The 23474-nt window shown below is 38.7% G+C and overlaps 1 protein-coding gene across 2 annotated transcripts in view; it reads left to right on the forward strand.

Moving 5' to 3' along the window:
• Positions 1 to 23474, forward strand: part of PITPNC1 (phosphatidylinositol transfer protein cytoplasmic 1) — a 363762-nt gene that overhangs the window by 260487 nt on the left and 79801 nt on the right. For both annotated transcript variants that reach the window (XM_036756452.1, XM_036756453.1), the window contains exon 6: positions 17927 to 18022. In XM_036756452.1, the coding sequence (XP_036612347.1) occupies positions 17927 to 18022 (96 nt within the window). The remainder of the gene's footprint in view (positions 1 to 17926; positions 18023 to 23474) is intronic.

Raw genomic sequence — 23474 nt, forward strand, 5'->3', positions numbered from 1 at the left:
ATCTCCTAGATTTATGGAGAATGGAGGAATTTATGACTAAACAAGAGATAGAGAACATTATGAAATGCAAAATGGATAATTTAGATTACATTAAATTTAAAAGTTTTTGTACAAACAAAGCAATGCAACTAAGATTGGGAGGGAAGCAGAAAACTGGGAAAGAATTTTTACAACCAGTGTCTCTGATAAAAAGCCTCATTTCTAAAATGTATGAGTCAAGTCATTCCTCAATTGATAAATGGTCAAAGATATAAACAGGCAGTTTTCAGAGGAAGAAATTAAAGCTACCTAGAGTCATATGAAAAAATGCTCTAAATCACTATCGATTAGAGAAATGCAAATCAAAACAACTCTGAGGTACCACATCACATCTGTGAAATTGGCTAACATGACAAAACAAGAAAATGATAAATGTTGGAGAAGATGTGGGAAAGCTGGAACACTAATACAATGTTGGTGGAGTTGGGAACTGATCCAACCATTCTGGAGAGCAATTTGGAGCTATGCCCAAAGGGCCATAAAACTGCATATCTTTTGATCCAGCAATATCACTACTAGGTCTGCATCCCAAAGAGATCACAAAAATGAGAAAAATACCCACATGTACTGAAATATTTATAGAAGCCCTTTTTGTGGTAGCCAAGAACTGGAAATTGAGGGGATGCCCATCAATTGGGGAATGGCTGAACAAGTTGTGGTATATGAATGTAATGAAATACTATTGTGCTATAAGGAATGATGAACGGGCAGACTTCAGAAAAACCTGGAAAGACTTATATGAACTGATGCTGAGTGAAGTGAGTTGAACCAAAAGAACATTGTACACAGTAACAGTCACAGTTTGTGATGACTGATTTTGATAGACTTAGCCCTTCTCAGCAATGCAAGGACCTAAAACAATTCCAAAAGACTCGTGATGGAAAATGCCATCCACATCCAGAGAATGAACTATGGAGTCTGAATGCAGAGTGAAGCAGACTATTTTCTTTTTTGGTTTGTTTTGTTTTTCTTTCTCATGGTTTCTCCCATTCGTTCTAATTCTTCTGTGCAACATGACTAATGTGAAAATGTGTTTAATAGAAATGTATGTGTAGAGCCCATATCAGATGCCATCTTGGGCAGGAATGGAGAGGAAATTTAAAACTTATGGAAGTGAATGTTGTAAACTAAAAATAAGTAAATTAATATTTTTAAGAGTATTTTATTGGGGACCTCTGATATTCGTACTTTAAATCTATACAGGCTTCTATTTCAGAAAGACAGAAGAGGGAAAGACTTAAGAGAGCCATTTATATTGTTGGAAGAAATTTCATAAAAAGAATCTCACAATAAAATGAATGAAGAAGCATTTATTAGGTGCTTACTATGAGCAAAGCACCATGTTAAGTGCTAGGGATACAAATGGAAAAGCAAGAAAGTCCCAGATCTTAGGAGGCTTACATTCTGATGGGAGGAGCTTAATACATAGAGGTATGAGCCACAAGTCATATGGAAAGGCCCAGTGGTCCTTAGATTGTAACAGCAGAACAAAGAGTAGTCTGTCTTCTTTAATGTTATTTCTAGCAACAAAACCATATCTATTTCAGGTGCTGAACTATTTAGACAGTGCCTAGGACTGCTGTGATGAGAACTTTTTTGGGGGTGTCTTCAGAATCTGTGGCTGCTAAGAGTTAGGGGATGCATCATCTGCAGCAGTGGTTTTGAGTCAGGTTTAGTAGATGTATTTATTTATCAAACAATAACAGGGAAGTTTCATTGTGAGCGTAGATTCCTTGTTGCTACTCGGGAATTCCAGCTAAGGAAGGGAATCTGAGGGTTTTTAATACCTGAGGCATCTCGGAGGCGGAGTAGATTGAGCACTGGACTTGGAGTAAGGAAGACCTGACTTCAAAAGATGGTTGCCAGGGTGCCTCACCACAAAGTTAATCCCCTGGATGATGGCTGCAGAGGCAGACCTGGTGGTCTGGGAACCAGGAGGCAGCTGCTATTCTTGGAACACTTGGGCTTATGGTTGTGGGCTATCTCCATCAGGATCTGAGGGAAGGAGGTGGAGGTCGAGGTGACAGTGCTGGTTTGACTCACCTTGCCCATGATATCTCCTGTCTATCCCTTACTGCTTCAGGTAGGCCAGCTTGCCTGCCCCTGTGGTTGGCACTTAGCACAGTGCTTTGCTCATAGTAAGCCCTTGTTGTTATTCAGTCATTTATCTTCAGTCATATCTGAATCTTTGTGACCATAATTTGGAGTTTTCTTGGCAAATGGACTGGTGTGGTTTGCCATTTCCTTCTCAAACTCATTTTATAGACAAGGAAACTAAGGCAAACAGAGTTAAGTGACTTGCTCAGCATCACACATCTAGTAATTGTCTGAGGCTGGATTTGAACTCAGGAAAATGAGTCTTCCTCCCTCCAGGCCTAGGTCTCTTATCCACTGCACCACCTAACTGCCCATTAGTAAGCATTTAATAAATACTTTTTCACTTTGCCAGAGCTCTTGAATTTACTTTCTCAACAGTGACAGTTGGTCAGAGGTTGGTGGTGGTGACAGTGATAGTTATGGTTATAAGGATGAGAGGATTCATTCTCCCTGGGAAGTGTTCCTATCCAATGGCTACAGGGGGCCAGTCTAGAAGCAGGGCCAGTGGTCTGGCAAGTACTGCTCTTCCCAAGGCTCTTAGGCTGTGTGAGGGGTGGTAGTGGTGGCAGTGGTTTGGCTCAGTTGGTAAGTGCCACCTTCTGTTATACCCTCAGGATGACTTGTAGAGAAGAGTTAACCCCAAATCACTCAGTCTTATTCCAGGTATCCCTCTCTTATAAAATTAAGGAAATAGAAAATGGAAAGATTCATTGCCTATGGCATCATAAGTTTCCATGAATACTCTTGACATTAAAACGCATTGGTCCCAATGCCAGCCTCACAGTGCATTTGGCAGAGCCAACATTGGTTTAATTATTACACCTGGGTAAAAGACTCAAAGGAGTATCTTAGGCATGGTTTTTCAGGAAGGCACACTCAATCCCACATCAGCCAGGAAAATTTCATCCACTCCCTAAGTCAATTGATCTCAGTTCATATATGGAAAATAAACTGGGTAAAGAACTTTCAGGAGCTCTGTATCATTTTCAACTCAACTAATTCAGGATTGTTGATATTAGGAAACAGAGAAGACAAACTCATATACTCCCTGATCTCTAGCTTTACCCACTGAGATCGAAATTCAGTTCATTTGGAGATAAAGTCACTGATTCCACCTAAAACTTTAGTGCTAATCCCACTACTCTGCCATAACAAAAACTTCTTACCTAGAGGAATAATTCTAACAGAACCAATATTTAAAAGTTAGGTCAATACATTCAGTTGTTTTCAGTCATGTCTGACTCTTTGTGACCCCATTTGGGGTTTTCTTGTAAAGTTACTGGAGTAGTTTGCCATTTTCTGAAGAAACTGAGGCAAACAGGGTTAAGCGACTTGCTAAGGGTGATATAGCTAGTAACTGTCTGACTGAGGCCAGATTTGAACTCAGGAAGATGAGTCTTCCTGACTCCAAGCCCAGCACTCTAGCCATTGAACCCCCTTTCTGCCAATAGCTCAGCATAAGCCCAAACAAAATCTGAGAGGAGGGGAGGGTGGAAATTTCCTTACCAAAACCTTGTAAAAATTTTAAAAGCCTCTTTTCTCTATTATTGGTGTCTAAGTTTCAGTGAAGAAGTCTGTACAAAACCAGCCTTTTGTGGAAACAGTCCTTCCTAGTCATAGCACCATATTGTCAAGCCAAATAAATTGAGTCACACTGTGTTCTGTTTGGGATCTAATAGAAACACAGATTTATTCATTTGCCAAGCAATAGCCAAGAAGTTTCCTGATGGGTAATTGCTCCTCTCTACTCAAGGATTCCAACTATCACAAGGGAGTCTTAGGGTTTTTAATAACTGAAACATCTGGGTGGCCGAGTAGATAGAGCAATGGACATATAGTAAGAAAGACCAAAGCTCAGATCCTACATTAGACACCTTTGTAGCTACATGACCTTGGGCAAATCACTTAATCTCTCTGTATCTCAATTTCCCCATCTGTAAAATCTGGATAACAACTAGCACCTACCTTACAAGATTATTTTGAGACTCCAATGAGATTGCATATGCACAGCACTTTACACACCCTAAAATGCTCTATAAGCACTATTCCTACCTAAGGGACTTCTAAAGAAACCTTAGTGATTATCTCCAACTATGCCATCTTGCATTATAGTTGCAACTCAAGAACAGAGTGTTTAACAGAAAAATAAAACAAGTCAAAGATTCATTGATGGTATTAAATCATAACCAATTAGTCACATAAAGCTTCCAGGACTACATGATGAGATAAAAGTATTGCAGATTAGAAATCTAAACAATTGCGGAGTTATTTAAACAGGAGCTATTTGTATCTATAATATTACTGAATATACTCTGGCATTCTAGTCATTTGGAAGAGAGACAATTAATTTTGTGATCAATATCTAGTGGCTTTGTTAATGGCCTAGTTATTATGTTTTGTTCAGTCGTTTTTCATTCATGTCTGACTCTTTGTGACCCCATTTGAGGTTTTCTTGGCAAAGACACTGGAGTGGTTTGCCATTTCCTTTTCCAGCTCATTTTACAGATAGGAAACCTAAGGCAAACAGGGTTAAGTGACTTGCCCAGGATCACACACCTAGTAATTTTCTGAGGCTGGATTTGAACTAAGAAAGATGAGTCTTCCTGAATCCAGGCCCCACACTCTATTCCCTGCACCACCCAGCTGCCCTAACGACAGTTATTATAATTACAGTATTAAAGGCCTGCAAGTTGAGCACTGTAATATTTTGCTTCTTCACTACAAGGAAGATCTAACCAAAAAGTATTTTTGCATTTAAGTGCATATTATGTGCCACTCTACTCAAAAAGAATGAAAGTGACAACAACATGTAATCGTATATACAATATAAACATAAAGTTAATGAATAAAAAGTATGTACAAAATTGTTAAATATAAGGCAGTTTGATAGGGAGGGCACTAGCAGTTGGGGGGAATCAGGAAAGGCTCCATCTTAAAGTAAGAGAGAGACTCTGAGATAGATGTAAGAAAGGGAGTATCTTCCTGGCATAGAGTTGGGATACGGCAATACAGTGTATGAGAAACAGAGAGAAGACCAGTTTGGCTGGATTGCAGAGCGTGGAAGATGGAGTGATGTCTAGTGAAGATAGGTTGGGGTCAGGTTGTGTAGGGCTTTGAAAGCCAAACAGAGATGTTTATGTGTGTCCTAGAGGCAATAGGAAACCACTAGATTTGGTTGAATAGGGGAGTCATGTGGTCATATCTGTGCTTATGGAAAATTATTTCAGCAGCAGTGTGTCAGAAGGACTGGAGTAGGGAGAGACTTGAGGTGGGTTTGACTATGTCCATGAAGAAATGGGATCAGATGCAAGAGATGCTATAAACCCCAAAATGGTTAAGATTTGGCATCTCATTGGCTACGTGGGGTGAAGAGGAGTGGGTGAGGAGTCCAGGATAGTGCTGAATTTGGAAGGGTGGTAGTGACTTCGACAGAAATAAGGAACTTTTTAAGAGGCAAGGATTTAGGAGGAACGTTTTAAGCATGGAGAGTTTAAGTTGTCTCTAGACATCCATTTTGAAATGTCCAAAAGCACAGTTGGTGATTCAAGACTGAATCTAAGGGGCTGGTGGAATGGAGGAGGGGGTGGAGAATGGAGGGTAGGGGGGTATGTGTCTTTGGATGTTTTTCCCTGCCAGGTTCAGGTGGCCCTACTCTCCTCCTCGGTGGCTAGTAGAGGGTAAAGGGTGAGGACTTTGGGAGTGGTAGTAAACACATATGAGGGGAAAGCAGAGATCAAGAGAAAATTCTCTAGAAAAACGTGGAGAGAACATTTTTTCATGTCCTAACGGCTATAAGCCCTCCTGGCCTAGGTTCACTGGAGATGCCTAAAGGCTCTCCAGGATTCCTGTAATGCCCTCCATTCTTGCCTTCAACTTCTTTGTTTTCCTTACGGCTCAACTCAGATCCCAACTCCCATTGGAAACTTATTTCTGATCCCTCTAAGGGATCTTTAATCACATCATATTTGTGTGTTTTAATCATGTTACCAGTAGAAAATAAACTCCTTGAGAATAAGAACTCTTTCAATTCGTGTATAGTTGTCTGCTTGCAGTTCCAGATGAAAATGTTGAAAAGGACTTGAGCTTTGCTCTTCTATAGTCAAACCCAGCCTCTTTCTAAAGGTAGCAGCACTGAGGTCACCTAGGGACATTAGTCTTTTTCTGAACCTGAAGCATAGACGAAGTAATCAACTAGAGGACAAAAGAGACAGGCAGTTCACAAAAATATTTCCCTGCCCGCTTATGCAGCCCACAGATTGATCCAGCTCCCTGATCCCTTCTTAGCTCCATCTGTCTGTTGCCACCATTCTCAAAAGGCACAGGGAATAGGTGCTTTAGTTTGGAAAGTTTTCCCTAAAATGTACCTTTAAGGTCCTATGAACTTATATAACCAGCATTAAGCACCCTGCTTTGTGTCAGGTATTGTACCAAGTGCTGGAGATACAAAGAAAGGCCAAAAATAGTCCTTTTTTTCTCAAGGAACCTCACAATCTAATGGGGGAAACAGCATGCAAACAAGATAGAGGTGAGAAAAATTGGAGATAATCAATAGAAGGAAGGAACTAGCACTGATGGGGATGGGAAAGGGCTTCTTGTAGAAGGTGTGATGGTTGCATAGCATCATTCACCAGAGGACGTCAAGCACATCACCCACATTGATACCACTGTTCTTATCACAAAGTCTTGTGGATTTCTTAGGGTAGATGGTTTTAGGGGAAATGGAACTTGGAACTTTTCCCTTGGTTACAAACTGGGTTAGTGCCTGAGCTGGAAGTAGAGAAAAGTTTTTAATCACCTTTCAACTATAACATCTGCAGTCGTGGAAGAGAACAATGACCCAGGCCACCCAAAACAGCAGACAATCTCAAAATCATTTAAAAACCACAAAACTTTGAAATGTATAAGGTGATGTTCTTTCAGAAGCTTTGACACCACAATCATATTATACATGACCATGGGCAAATCACTTAATCCAACCTCCACAACCTTGAAGATGCCTTCTTGCCCCTAGTCTATGACTCCATGAGCTACATGATGGTCATAATAATCCTAGAGCATCTATCTTACAAGATTGTTGTGACACTTAAATGAGATGATGTATGTGAATCTCTCTGTAAACTTTAAAGCTCTATCAAAATGTCTGTTAAGGGCAGCTAGGTGGCACAGTACACAGAGGGCCAGGCCTGGAGCAAGAAAGACTCATCTTACTGAGTTCAAATGTGGCCTCAGACACTCACTAGCCCTGTGACCCTGGGAGAGTCATTTAACCCTGTTTGCCTCAGTTCCCTCATCTGTAAAATGAGCTGGAGAGGGAAATGGCAAACCACTCTAGTATGTTTGCCAAGAAAACCCCAAATGGGGTCCCAGTCAGGCATGACTGAAAGTGACTGAACAATGGCAGCAACAAATGTCTATTATTATGTTGTTGTTCAGGTTCATGTTTCATGACTTTGTTCTTCCTAAACACATACCCAACTGACCAGTGGTGGGGTGAGGCAACCAAGAAGTGTATGAGGTGGTCAGAGAAGTGGGGATGTAACTAAAAATCCATAGCAGATAATGTACAAAGTGGTAAACCACATATAGATGGGGGAGGAGTAGAAAAGGAAGAAGACGTGAAGGAGGAAAAAGGAAAAGGGTCTGATTTCTCCCCTTTCTCCACACACCCCAATGCCTAGTGGGGAGAGATAGAGGGAGGGAAGCAGGAGGAGGAGGAGGAGGAGGAGGAAAGGGGGGGGAGAGAGAGAGAGAGGGAGAGGGGGGCGGAGAGAGAGAGAGAGAGAGAGAGAGAGAGAGAGAGAGAGAGAGAGAGAGGATAGCCATAGTTAATAGACTGGTATAGTTGATAGATGATTAATAGATATAGATGATAGAGATGGAGAGATACGTAGAGATAAATACAGATAATAGATGATAGATAATAGAAATGATAGACATAGATGACATATACAGATGATAGATAATAAATGATTAAGGCTGATGATGGAGATGCATATATAGATGAGATATGATTAATAGAGAAGATAGCTATAAATGACAGATGATTGATAACCATGGATAATAGAAAGAGATAAATCGATGTAGATACAAAGACTGAAAAATTAGTGTTGTGCAAGGAGACAGGGAAAGAATGACTTTTCTTCTAAATTTGAGCCCTGTGACAGCTCAGAAGGTGAGAATTTCTGCCCAAGTGTCTGAAGGGCCTGCACCTGTACAAGACTGCAGTGCCAGGTGTGATTCTTGTCAAAGCCTCAGGTTTATGCGATGACATGATACATTTTTTCCGGGAGTGTATCTCAGCAAGTGTCTCCCTAGACCTGAAAGGAGCTGATGATTGAATCAGGCTTCTGGTAGCTATTTGGAATGTGCAAATGATTAGTTACTCTTTGTGGAGTGTTCTCCTGTGTCACAAGGTTAGACCTTTTGGCTTAGTGTGCTTGAGCATAATTCTAAATTATGCCCAGTCTGAGTGTGGGAGATAGCAGCCATTTTATACTGTGTCTTTCAGTCGATGTTTCCATCTGTTCCTATCATATTATTGAGAAAGGCTGCTTTTCTTCTCCTTAAAGAATCAGTTGTTGATGGAAATGGGAATACAGTGTGTAGACCCTCTGCTAAGCTCTACCTGCCCTGAGGAAACTGGTCAGTTTCTATGAAGGTTAAGCATAAGGTATATAGCAGGGGTTGAGCCAAATAGGGCACCAGGGTGTGTGTGCTGGCTAGAAAGACCTAAAGTCACATAACACTATTAGCTTTCTTTGCCCTACCATTCTTCACTTACTTAAACTAAAGGCACCTAGGTGGCATAGTGAATAGAGTTTTGGACCAGAATTCATCATGATCTGAGTTCAGGTCCTGCCTCAGACATTTACCAGCTGCATGACCCTGGGCCAATCATTTAACTTCTCTGAGCCTAAGCTTTCCCATCTATATAGTGATCATAGTAACATCTGCCTCCCAGGATTAGTGTGAGGACCAAATGAGATATTATCTATAAAATACTTTGCAGACCTTCACTAGCTGTAGGACCATGGGTAAGATGTGTAACTTGTCTCTGCTTCAGTTTCCTCATGTATAAAATGGACATGATAGTAGCAGTTACCTTACAAGGTTGTTGTGATGATGTAAGATAATATATACAAAGGGCCTTGAAAACCTTAAAGGGCTATGTAAATTCTAGCTATTATTAGTAACCATAGCTATGGAATGGTAGAGAAAAGGGGAAACAAGACCTTTGATTTGGGGAAGCTTACAGTTTGTTATTCAGTCATGTTTGACTCTTCGTGACTCTGTGGATCATACTGTCTATGGGATGTTCTTGGCAAAGATAACTGTATTGATTTGCCATTTCTTTCTCCAGTAGATTAAGTCAAACAGATATTAAGTGACTTTGTCAGGGTCACACAGCTAGTAAGTGACTGAGGTCAGATTTGAACTCAGATCTTCCTGATTCCAGGCTTAGCACTCTATCTGCTGAGCCACGTACTAGGCAAACAGGTTAAGAGAGTTGCCCAAGGTCACTCAGCTAGTAAGTGTCTGAAGCTGGATTTGAACTCAGGTCTCCCTGAGTCCAGGCCCAGTCCTCTATCCACTGAGCCATCAAGCTGCCCCAGTTTACAGTTTGAGAGACAGAATTCAATTCACTAAGCATTCATGAAGCCCCATTTGTATACAGGTGCTTGTGCTGTGTGCTGGGAGGACAAACACGAAAATGAAATGCCCCCTGCCCAGAACATACACACATGAAAGAGTCAAGGATGCTTCCAAAGCCGCATATCGACTCTAGCCTTCACTTTGGACTAGAAAACATCATCCCCTTGGTGAATGAATACATCCTCAACTCTGAAGTCACTTGCAGATTTGCTACTTAATGGAATGAGCCTTAGTGAGATGCTGCTGTGTTGGAACATGTTATCTGAGGCCTTGGTCTGAAATCCCAAAGAATATGATAGGAGCCCCACACTTAAGAGTTTGGGTAAAAGTTATTTATACATGCCGACTCTGCCTCTCCACTATTTGCTTTGTGCTGACACGTATTTGATGAATTCTCAGTGAAGGGGGTAAGCATGCCTTTTAAGTACAAAGGAGAAAACTAGATTGAAATTCATCTTCCTAACTGAACATCCTGAGTTTGTGGATGGGAGGCTGTGTGAGATCATTTATGATAGGTGACAAATGGTTGATCCGCTCTGATGAGTTGTCTTGACTCTTTGTGATCCCATGGCCCTTCTGTTCTCCCATCTATTGAAGCCTGTCTAAAATCATGTTCGTTGTTTACATGATACTATCTATGCATCTCATCCTCTACCATCCTTTTCCCCTTTTGTCTTCCATCTTTCTCAACATCAGAATCTTTTCCAATGAGTCCTGTCTTCTCATTATGTCGCCAAAGTATTTAAGCTTCAGTATTTTTCCTTCCAATGAGTAGTCTGAATTAATTTATTAAGTATTGACCGACTTGATCTCCTTGCTGTCCAAGAGAATCTCAAAAGTCTTCTCCAGCACCACAATTCGAAAACATCAGCCCTGTGGAGCTTAGTTTTCCTTATAGTCTAACTCTTACAGCCATATATTGCTACTGGAAAAACCATAACTTCCACTGGATGGATCTTTATCAGCAAGGTTATGTCTCTTTGTCTTAGCCTGCTGTCCAGATTTGCCATAGCTTTCCTTCCAAGGAGCCATGTGTCTTTTAATTTCTTGGCTGTAGTCATCATCTGCAGTGATCTTTGAGCCTAAGAATATAAAATCTGAAACTGCTTACATTTCTTCTCCCTCTGTTCGCCAGAAAGTGATGGAACCAATTGCCATGATGTTAGTTTCTTTTAACATTAAGCTTCAAAGCCAGCTTTTACCTTCTCTCTTCTTTCACCCTTATCAAGAGGCTTCACAATTCTTCTTTACTTTCTGCCATTAGAGTGGTATTGTATGTATCTGAAATTGGTTTGTTTGTCCCAGCAATCTTAATTCTGGCTTTTGATTTGTCCAGCCTGGCATTTCACATGACGTACTCTGCATATAATTTAAATAAATAAGTGACAGTATACACCCTTGTCATACTCCTTTCCCAATATTAAAGCAATCAGTTGTTCCATGTTCTGTTGCTTCTTGACCTACGTAGAGTTTCCTCAGGAGACAAGTAAGATGATCAGGTATTCCCATCTCTTTGAGGACATGCCACATTTTGTTGTGATCCACACAGTCAAAAGCTTTAGTGTAGTCAATGAAGCAGAAATTGATGGGTTTTTTTTTCTGGAACTCCCTTGCTTTCTCCATAATCCAATGAATGTTGGCAATTTGATCTCTAGTTCCTCTGCCTCTTCAAAAAGCCAGTCTGCACTTCTGGTAATTCTTTGTTCACATATTGCTGAAACCTAGCTTGCAGAATTTTAAGAATAACCTTGCTGGCATGAGAGATGGATGCGATTGTTGGGCAATTTGAACATTTCTTGGCATTGCCTTTCTTTAGGATTGAGACATAAACTGGTCTTTTCCAATCCAGTGGTCACTATTGAGTTTTCCAAATTTGCTAGTACATCAAATGCCCACTTTTAAACAGGTCATCTTTTAGCTCAGCTGGAATTCCATCATCTCCACTAGACTTATTGCTAGTAATGCTTCCTAAGGCCCACTTGGCTTCATTTTCCAGGATGTCTGGCTCTAGATCAGTAACCATACCATCATGGTTGTCAGTGATGTGATGATTTTTCTTGTACAGTTTTTCTGTATATTCTAGCCACTTCTTCTTAATTTCTTCTACTTCTGTTAAGTCCATGCCACTTTTGTCTTTTATCGCTCCCATTTTTGCATGAAACAATCCCAAGATATCTCTGATTTTCTTGAGATCTCTTTTTTTTTTTGAGGACATCTCTTGTCTTTTTCATTCTATTGTTTTCTTCTACTTCTTTGCATTTAAGAAAACCTTATCTCTCCTTGATATTCTCTGTAATTTTGCATTCATTTGGGTATATCTTTCTCTTTCCCCTTTGGCTTTCACTTTCCTTCTTTCCTCAGCTATTTGTAAAGCCTCATCAGACAGCCATTTTGCTTTCTTGTGCTTATTTTTCTTTGGAATGTTTTTTGTTGCTGCCTCAGTATAATATTGCAAACTTTTGTCCGTAGTTCTTCAGGCACTGTTTCTACCAGATCTAATCCCTTCAATCTATTCATCTCTTCCACTTCATATTCATAAGGGGTGTTATTTAGGTCATACCTATGTGGTCTGATGTTTTTTCTGTACTTTCTTCATTTTAAGTCTAAATTTTGTAATAAAGATCTCATGATCTGAGTCACGGTCTGCCTCAAGTGTTTTTTTAATTGTCTGCCTGTATAGAGCTTCTCCACCTTTGGCTGCAAAGTACATAATCAATCTGATTTGGTGTTATTTCTGGAAGATGTTGTAGGTCTTCACAGAACTGATCAACTTTGGCCTCTTTGGCATCAGTGGTTGTAACATAAAAGGGCTACGGTCTCCCATTGCATCCTGGGTCATCTCCAGTCACCCTGATGAATATCAGATCATTGGATCCAGATGGCTCTGGAGGAGAAAGTGAGGCTGGTGACCTTGCACAGTCTTCCCTCACTCAAATCAAAGTTAACTGCAAGTCATGTCATCATTTCCCTGGTGCTAAGGTCCTCTTCAAACACGAAGGACAAACACAACAACAACCTGGAACATAGACTTCTATTACTGTGGTGCTGAATGTTTTTCTTGGATTCAAATAATTATCATTCTGTCCTTTTTGAGATTATACCCCAGTAGTGCTTTTTTTACCCTTTTATTAACTAAGAGGGCTACTCCCATTTCTTCGAAAGGATTCTTGCCTACAGTAGCATATATAATGATCACCTGAATTAAGTTTACCTATTCCTGTCCATTTACATTCACTGACTCCCAAGATGTTGATGTTTAATATTTTCACCTCCTGTTTGACCATGCCCAGCTTACCTTGATTCAACATTCCAGGTTCCTATATAGTAGTGATCTTTTTTAAAACAATATTTTATTTTTTCCCAATTACATGTAAAAACAATTTTTAACATTATCATTTTTTAAATTTTGTGTTGCAAATTCTCTCCCTCCCTCTCTCCTCTCACTCCTGCCTAAGAAGGTAAGCAATTTGGCATAGGTTATACATAAGCAATCATGCAAAACTTGTTTCCATATTAGTCATGTTGTACCAGAAAACACAAACCCCTTCTCCCCCCTCCAAAAAAAGCATGAAAAAAATAAAGTGAAATACAGTATGTTTCAATCTGCATTCAGACTCCATCAGTTCTTTCTTTTGAGGTAGATACCATTTTTTCTTATGAGTCATTTTGAATTTGTCTTGGGTGGTTGTATTGCTGAGAATAGCTAAGTCATTCATAATTGATCATCTTAAAATCTTGCTATTACTGTGTACAATGTTTTCCTGGTTCTGCGTACTTCATTTTACCTCAGTTCCTGTAAGTCTTTCCAGACTTTTCTGAAAACATCCTGCTCATCATTTCTTATAGCACAATAGTATTCCATTACAATCATATACCATAATTTGTTCAGCCATTTCCCAGTTGATGGGCATCCCCTCAATTTCCAATTCTTTGCCACCAGAAAAGGAGCTGACATAAATATTTTTTTTTACAAATGGGCCTTTTTAAGTTTGAGATAAAGACCTAATAGTGGAATTGCTGGATCAAAGTTTTATACAATTTTGTAGCCCTTTGGGTATATTTTCAAATTGCTCTCCAGAATAGTTGGATTAATTCACAACTCTGCTAACAGTGTGTTAGTGTCCCAATTTCCCATATCCCCTCCAACATTTATCATTTTCCTTTTCTGTCATATTAGCCAACCTAATTAGTATGAGGAGGTTCCTCAGAGTTATTTTAATTTGCATTTCTCTAATCAGTAGTGATTTAGAGTATTTTTTCATATGACTATAGATAGCTTTGATTTCTTCCTCTGAAAATTGCCTATTCATATCCTTTGACCATTTATCAATTGGTCACTTATCAAATTTATCAGTTAGTTTATCAACTAGTCTTCCTATAAATTGACTCATATATTTGAAAAATAAGGCCTTTATCAGAGACACTTGCTGTAAAAATTGTTTCCTGCCTTTCTGCTTTCCTTCTAATCTTGGTTGCATTTTAAAAATTTAATATAATCAAAATTTACTATTTTCTACTTCATAATGCTCTTTATCTCTTGTTTGCTCATAAATTCTTCCCTTTTCCATAGATCTTACAGACAATCTATCCCATGCCCCCAGTTTGTTTTGGTATCACCCTTTATGTCTAAATCATTTGTCCATTTTCACCATATCTCAGTATACAATGCAAGATGGTGGTCTATACCTAGTTTCTGACATACTGTTTTCCAGTTTTCCTAGCAGCTTTTGTTAGATAGCAAGTTCTTGTCCCAAAATCTTATATCTTTGGGTTTATCAGACACTAGATTGCTATGGTCATTTTCTGCTATATATTGTGTACCTAATCTATTCCACTAATCTACCACTCTTTTTCTTAGCCCGTACCAGATTGTTTTGATGATTACCCCTTTATAAATCACTTATTATATGGCAAGACCACCTTCCTCACCTTTTTTTATTAATTTCATTGATATTTGACTTTCTGTTCTTCCAGATGAATTTTGTTATTATTTTTTCTAGCTCTATGAAATAATTTTTGGTAGTTTGATTGGTATGGCACTGAATAAGTAAGTTAATTTAGGTAGAATTGCCATTTTTATTATATTCACTTGGTCTACTCATGAGCAATAGATATTTTTCCAATTGATATTTTACTTGTATGGAAAGTGTTTTGTAATTGTGTTCCTATAGTTCCTGGGTTTGTCTTGGCAGCCAAGTATTTTATATTGTCTACAGTTATTTTAAATGAAATTTCTCTTTTTATCTCTTGCTGCTGACCTTGATTGGTAATATATAGAAATTCTGAGGATTTATTTGGGTTTATTTAAATCCTTCAACTTTACTAAAGTTGTTAATTATTTCTGCTAGTTTTTTAGTTGATTCTCTAGGATTCTCTAAGTATACCATCATATCATCACAAAGAATAATAGTTTTGTTTCCTCATTGCCTATCTTAATTCTGTCTGTTTCGTTTTCTTCCATTAATGCTATAGCTAGCATTTCTAGAACAATATTGAATAATAGTAGTGATAACGGGTATCTTTGCTTCACCTCATCTTACTGAGAAGGCTTCTAGCTTTTCCCATTACAGAGAGTGCTTACTGATGGTTTTAGATAGATGCTACTTATCATTTTAAGGAAAGTTCCTTTTTATTCCTGTGCCTTCTTATGTTTTTAATAGGAATGGGTACTGTATTTTGTCAAAAGCTTTTTCTTTGTCTCTTGAGACAATCATATGATTTCTGTTGGTTTTCTTATTGTTATAATCAATTATGCTGATAGCTTTCCTATTATTGAACCAGCCCTGTATTCCTGGTATAAATCCCACCCAGTCATACTTGGTGAGTTCTGTGATATGTTGCTGTAATCTCTTTGCTAGAATTTTTGTATCAATATTCATTAAGGAAATTGGTCTATAGTTTTCTTTCTCTGTTTTTGCTCTGCCTGATTTAGGTATCAAAACCATATTTTTGTTGTAAAAGTAATTTGGCAGGACTCTTTCCTTGCCTATTTCTCCAAATACTTTCTATAGTATTGGAATTAATTGTTCCTTAAATGTTTGGTAGATGCACTATTGATCTTTATAGCATCACACTTTCCTTTCATCACCAGACACATCTGCAGCTGAGCTCCTTTGACCCAGCTCCTTTGTTCTTTCAGTACTGAGTACTGAGTACTGAGGGAGAATTCTCATCTTGATGTTGTATGAACAAATTAGAATTCTTCTCTCTGTTCCCTAGTTAGGTGGGCTTGTCACCTAGATAGGTTATTTGAGCTTGTGGCATTTATTTCTCCATTCTTCCTTCAGCAAGTATCCCCTCCTGAAAGAATCACTGTAGAGTCAAACTGTCATCAGTGGTCTCTGCCCCTGATTTTTCCCTTCTATTAGTTTCAGTCCAGTGAATTTAATGTGAGGAATCCATGATGTCTTCAGTGTAGGGTAGGAAGCCCGAGAGCAGGAACCTTCTGCCTATGACCCTGAAACCACGAGCCTTGGAAAGAGCAATGCTTCCAGCCCAGTGCGCAGAGTCACCATCCTGAGAAGCAACTCCTTGGTTCTACAGCCAAAACTACTAAAGTCCCAGGAAAGAAAGTTCTTCACACCAAAGTCAAATGATTCAACATCAGAAGCTGTTATGATTTTATCAGTGGGAATGACATTAAAGAAGAAACATTGCCATCTGTTTTGCCACTGTACCCTAAGGACCATGGGACCTTTCCATCTGACTTGCAGCTGAAACCTTCCATACGTCTTGTCTTCCCTATTAGAACATGAACTCCTTGAGATCAGAGACTATCTGACTTTTCTATTTGTGTCCTTAGCGCATGCCACAGTAGCTGACCCATAGTAGGGGCTTTAGTAAATGCTAATTGACTTGACTGATTAGTAAGCGATTAATAAATGCTTCATTTAGTCTCATATTCAATGAAGATCAAACTCACTCTGAGATAAGTCCTAGAAGGTTACCTGAGAAAGATAAAGGTTAAATGACTTATCTGATCCATTGACTACATTGCTAATCACTCTGCTGGGAATGTCAGGAGCAGAATTTGAACCCAGGTTTTTACTACTTCAGGCCCAATATTAATTCAATCTGCCTGTCCTGTGAATTTTAATTTCTTTTATTTTCAGTTTCCAAATGAAAAGCCTCCTCAGCTTCTCTCATGATCCATAATATTGTCAAGCCTCCCACTTGGTTTTTTAATGATCTCACTGACAACACAAATCTCTCTGTGGTTTCTTTGTGTATATCTACAAGAGACTTGCAGACTGGTAGCCTTATGTTTCATTTCGTGGTCAGACTTGAAAAAACACTTCCCTTTCTTCCTATTGAATGGGCAAAACAAGCCAGCTGCTACTCCTATGTTGGCTTCAGGAGTGGCCTGAAGCATTTTATTTCAAGTGCCAGTCATTCCAGAAATCAGTCTTCGACTTTAAAGAAATGTACTTTCTACCTCTCATTCAACCAGAGGGTCAATTTACAAATCTGAAGGCAATAATCTCGGAAAAAAATATAAGAAGAAAACACAGGATATAGAATAGACACTACTTAAGATGCTAATTGCTATCAAGAATTTTATCTGTGCAGCTTTTGGAAAGGAATAGTTGGTTTGGTTTGGAATACCAAGAAGAGAGTTTAAAATTCAAAGACGATTGAACATCAGGCCATATTAGCACCAATCTTCCAGCTATAGTGTGTTAAGGAAATGGCCTTTTAAATGTCAAGACTGGTTGTTTTCCACTTGTGATTGAGTCTGTCTCATTGGGTTTGGGTTTTTTTTTTTTTGCTCCATTTCCTGCTCTTCCCTTTCTAACTTCTCCCATTTCCAAAGTCCCCTCTGAAAATGAATTGCCAAACACTTAGGTATCTTAGAAGGGTCTTGTTCCCTTGCTATTGTGCTTAAACATGGCCCCCATCCTCTCACCTCTCACTCATTGAAGGTTCTCTGTCTCTGGTGTGAGAAAAACTAACATCTAGGTAAAAGTCATTTATGGTTTTCACAGCATGTCCCATAGAGAGGCAGAAGGCATCATCAGAGATACTCTGGGCTTGTAACCCTACCTAAGGCACTTACTGGTGGGTGCTAGCCATCTTTCTTCTTGGAGGACATCACCTGGTCTGACTGACTTTTGAACATGTGCTTCTCTTCTTTCAGATTTTTGACAATGAAGCCAAAGATGTAGAACGAGAAGTTTGTTTTATTGATATTGCCTGTGATGAAATCCCTGAGCGCTACTATAAGGAATCTGAGGTAAGCAACAGGTGGGGACTGAAGCACAAGTGGATGCTGTTGCAGAGGGGCCTGAGAAATCTTTTATCCATTTTTAAAAATGAATCAATATTGTACATGTAGCAGTTGTTTAGTAAATATCTGTTAATTTGAGATATGTGGTCAGCTAATATATTTGAGATCCCCACCTGACTTTGATAGAATAGATGACTCGAATAATAATAGCTAACATTTATTTAGTGCTCCTATGTGCCAGATACTGTGGTAAACACTTTTTAATTAAATCTGTGATCTCACTGATTTTGGAGTTTATATTTATATATAAATATATAAATATATGTATATAGCTAACTTACTATGTGCCAGATTCTGTGCTAAGCACTTTACAATTACCCAGATAGATCTGTGCACTCACTGATCTGGGAGTTTCCTCCATTATCCCATTCATGTGAAATTTCTGTCCATGTTCTCCAAAAAGTTTGCCACAATGGGGTCTGGTTCACTCAATTCCGGAGGCCTTCCTTATTTTCTCTCAACATTGTGAGGTACCAATAGAGTGTTCTAGTTACCCCCCTCGATGGTACAATGGATTGGGCAAGTAGGCCTGGAGTGAGGAGGCCCTGAGTTCAAATTTGGCTACATTCACTAGCTGGGTTACCCTGGGCAAATGACTTAAACTCTGTTTGCCTCAGTTTCTTCATCTGTAAAATGAGAATTATAATAGTACCTAACTCCCAAGGTTGTTGTAAGGATCAAACGAGATAATCATTGTAAGGTGCTTAGTACAGTGCTTGGCATATAAAAGGCACTATATAAATGCGTGTTTCCTTCCGCCAATCATCTCTCACTTTTGTTACATGACTGTTTCAACTTCTCTTCCTGTCATACACTTCCTTGATGAAGTCATTTACGTAGGATTTTCAGAATTTCTTCTTGATTATGTGATATAGTCTGCCCACACCTACCATATACCTCCCTATTTCTGGCTATGAGATACTCATCTTTAGTTTTTCTAGTTTATTTTATTTTTATTTATTTTATATTCTTTTCTTTTTAAATTTTGAGTTCTAAATTCTCTCTCTCCATATCCCTTTCCGTACCCACTGAGAAGGCAAACATAATATCAATTATACACGTAAAATCATGCAAGAGATATTTCCATATTATCCGTGTTGCAAAACAAAGCAAAAAAAAATAAAGTGAGAAAATCATACTTTAATCTGCACTCAGAGTTCCTCATTTCTTTCTCTGGAGGTAGAGAGCATTTTTTCAATCGTTGAATCTTTTGGAATTGTCTTGGATTGTTGTAGTGATCAGTCTTTCACAGCTGAATATCTTTACAATGTTGCTGTTGCTATGCACAACGATCTCCCAGTTCTTACTTCACTTTGCGTTGATATAGGTCTTGCCATTTTTTCTTACCGTCACCTTCATTATTTCTCACAGCATAATAGTATTTCATGACAATCATATGCTACCACTTGTTCAGCCATTCCCCAATTGATGGGCATCCCCTCAATTTCCAATTCTTTGCTGCCAAAAAAGAGCTGCTACAAATATTTTTGTATATATAGGTCCTTTCCCTTTTTCTTAGATCTTGTTGGGTACAGACCTGGTAGTAGTGGCATTGCTGGGTCAAAGAGTATGCCCAGTTTTATAGCCCTTTGGGCATAGTTCCAAATGGTTCTCCAGATTGGTTGGACCAGTTCATAACTGTACCTATTAGTAGCATTAATGTACTTATTTTCCCTCATCTCCTTTAGCATTTGTCATATCTTATAGTTGTGACATGGTATCTCAGAGTTGTTTTGATTTGAATTTCTCCAATCAATAGCAATTTAGAGCATTTTTCAATATGACTTTAGATGGCTTTGATTTCTTCTTCTGAAAACTGTCTGTTCATCCCTTGACCATTTATCAATTGAGGAATGGCTTTTATTTTTATAAATTTTATGCAGCTCCTTTATATATTTGAGAAATGATGCCTTTATCAGAGAAACTTGCTCTAAAAAATTTTTTATATTCACACCATTCACATTCATAGTTATGGTTACTAATTATATATTCCCTTCCATCCTATTTTCTTCTGTTTATGCTTTTCTTTCTCTTTTTATCCTGTCTCCCCTCAAAAATCTGTTTTGCTTCTGACCACTACCTCTCTTTAATCTTTCCTCCTTTTTATCATCTCCACTTCCCCCTGCCTCCATATCTCTTATTATCCCTTTCCCCTCCTATTTTCCAGTTGGTTGTAAGATAGATATCCAGTTGTGTGTGTGTGTGTGTGTGTGTGTGTGTGTGTGTGTTTCCTTCCCTCTTTGATCCAATTCTGATGAGTGAGGTTTGCTTGTTGCCCATTACCCCCTCCCATTTTCCCCTCCACTATAAAATCTCTTCCTTGCGTGCCTCTTTTATGTGGGAAATTTTTCCCCATTCTACCTCTACCTTCCCTCTTCTCCCACTGCAAACCTCTTTTTCACCCTTTTTCTTTTTGAGATCATTCCAACATAATTGCTGCATACTCATGCCCTCTGTCTACTTAAACTCCTTTTAACTGGCCCTAATAATGATACAATTCTTAGGACTTAAATGTATCATCTTTCCATATAGGAATATAAATGGTTTAACTTTATTAAATCCCTTATAACTGCTCTTTTATGTTTACCTTTTTATGCTTCTCTGGAGACTTCTGTTTAAATGTCAGATTTTCTATTCGGCTCTGATATTTTCATTAGGAATGCTTGTAAGTCCTCTATTTCATTAAATATCCATTTTTCCTCTGATGGATTATACTGTTATGCTGGGTATGTTATGTTTTTATTACTGCTTTGCCTTCTGAAATATCATATTCCAAGCCCTCTACTTCTTTAATGTGAAAGCTGCTAAATCTTGTATGATCCTGACCACAATATTTGAATTGTTTCTTTCTGGCTGCTTGCAATATTTTCTGCTTGACCTGGGACCTCTGGAATTTGGCTATAATATTCCTGGTAGTTTTCATTTTGGATTTACTTTAGGAGGCGATTAGTGCATTCTTTTGATTTCTATTTAACCCCCCCCCCACACACACACACACCCCTTGATCTAAGATATTGAGCCAGTTGTCCTTAATAATTTCTTGAAATATGACTTCTAGGCTCTTTTTTTGATCATGGCTTTCAGGTAGTCTAGTAATTCTTAAATTATGTCTCCTCAATCTATTTTCCAGGTCAATTGTTTTTTCAGTGATATATTTCACATTTTCTTCTATTTTTTCATTCTTATGACTTTGTTTTGGTGTTTAAGTCTCATTGAGTCATTAGCTTCCACTTGCCCAATTCTACTTTTTAAGGATTTATTTTCTTTAGTGAATTTTTGTACCTCCTTTTCCATTTGGCTTATTTTGCTTTAAGGAGTTCTTTTCTTCAGTGATTTTTTTATGCTATTTTACCATTAAGCCAATTTTTTTAAGGTGTTATTTTCTTCACTATTTTTTGTGTTTCTTTTTATTGTTGTTTGCTCATTTCAGTTGCATCTGATTTTTTATGATCCTATGTGGGATTTTCTTGGCAAAGATACTAGAGCAGTTTGCCATTTCCTTCTCTAGCTCATTTTACAGATGAAGAAACTAAGCCAAACAGGATTGAGTGACTTGCCCAGAGTTACAAAGCTAGTAAGTGTCTGAGGCCAGATTTAAACTGAGGAAGATGAGTCTTCCTGACTTCAGGCCTGGCACTTTATCTGCTGTGCCACCTAGCTTCCCCATTTACTAACCTGTTAATTCTCTTTTCATAATTTTCTTATATCATTCTCATTTCTTTTCCTAATTTTTCCTTTATCACTTTTACCTCTTTCTCTTAACTCTTTCAGGAATTCTTATTAGTCTTGGATCCAATTAGCATTTTTCTTTCACGCTTTGTATGTAGCTGTTTTCACATTGTTATCTTCTTCCAAGTTTATGTCTTTGGTCTTTCCTGCCACTGTAGTAACTTTTTATGATAAAATTCTTTTCGTTGTTTTTTTTTTTTTTACTAATTTTTAATCTATTTTTTTTTACTTTAAAATTTATGTTAAACTTGGACTTCATTCACCTGGGGATGGGGAGGCACTATGCCAAGCTTCAGGCTTTTTCATACTGCTGTTTTCTCAGCTCATTCCAGGGGTCTGCAAGTTTTTGGTGCTTCTAAGGTGGTATGGTTACTGCTCTCCTAGTCTGTGCTCTGGTCTTTACTCAGGAAGGGCTCCTGGTCCCCTGCAGTCACAAGTACTAGTGCTCTCCTTAGCCCTAGAACTATTACCAGGTCTGGGAATCTGCTCCCTTGTGACTGATCACAAGCACTTCTCTCCACCCCAGAACTGTGACCCAGAATGTTTCTGGACTGAAAGCTCACAAAACTGCTGTTGTTGCAGTTGCCTCTAAGGCCTACTGCTGGTGCCCCTGATGTGCTCCAGGTGTGATTCCACCCCAATGTTTCAAACCTTCTCTGAAGATCTTGTTAAGCTGGAAAAATGTCTCCCTATGAATTTTTGTTGTCTCTGCTGCTCCAAAATTGGATTTGAGGCATTATTTTAAAGTTGTTTAGAAGAGAATGTTGGGAGAGTTCAGATGGGTTCCAGACTGTACTCCACCATCTTGGTTCTACCTCTCATCTGTAGTAGAAATGTTCCATATTTCACTGCCATGTAGCAATAGCAATAAAACGTTAGTAGTGAAAACATGGGTCTTTGAGATAATATTTGTAGAACACTTAGCACAGTGCCTGGCACATAATAAGTACTTGTTCCCTTACCTTCTCTTTGCTTTTATGAGAAGTTCAGGGGGTCAATAAAAGTAGTTTGCAGTTCTCTCAGAGCAATCCAGCCCTCTCCTTTTCAATTCTGGGCCCAGATCTTTGTCCGTGTCTCTATATTATCTGACCCAGATATATGCCTTTGGACAAGGTGTCCATTGAAATGCATGGTGAAATCTGACATTTTTCATCAATTTAGTCTTTCTTTTGTGGATGGACAGGCCAGACTTCTTTGAGAAGCTCTGAAAAGATCTGGGACTTAATGCAATCAGCACAATCCCATCAATAAACAGAAATATCCAGAGATCCCTCTGGAGAAGGATCCTCAGGGAATCCCTAAACTGTTACTCTGAGTTGCATCTCTCCATCATTGTGGCCAAAACCATATTTGAGCATGTATCTCTCCATTTTGTGCCATACCTGCCTAATGTTCTACCTAATTCCATTGAATAAGGTTATTTCTATTTTTATATTTTCCAAGAAATCCTGAATCATCTTGATGTACAGGTGGAAGATACCTTTTTGCAAAGGAGCTCTTAGGCAGTATTTTGTTTTGTCAAATTGAATGCTTTTTTTGGTGGGGGGGGGGGGCATGGATAACCAGCAGACAGTAAGCACAATGAGTTCTCATATTCTCTACAACTTTCATTTAATTGCAAGATGATAAATATGTTGTCCACTGTTGAAGATTGCTTGTGAAAGCCTCC

Source organism: Trichosurus vulpecula, chromosome 4, assembly GCF_011100635.1.
Source record: "Trichosurus vulpecula isolate mTriVul1 chromosome 4, mTriVul1.pri, whole genome shotgun sequence".
NCBI classification, from domain to species: Eukaryota; Metazoa; Chordata; class Mammalia; order Diprotodontia; family Phalangeridae; genus Trichosurus; species Trichosurus vulpecula.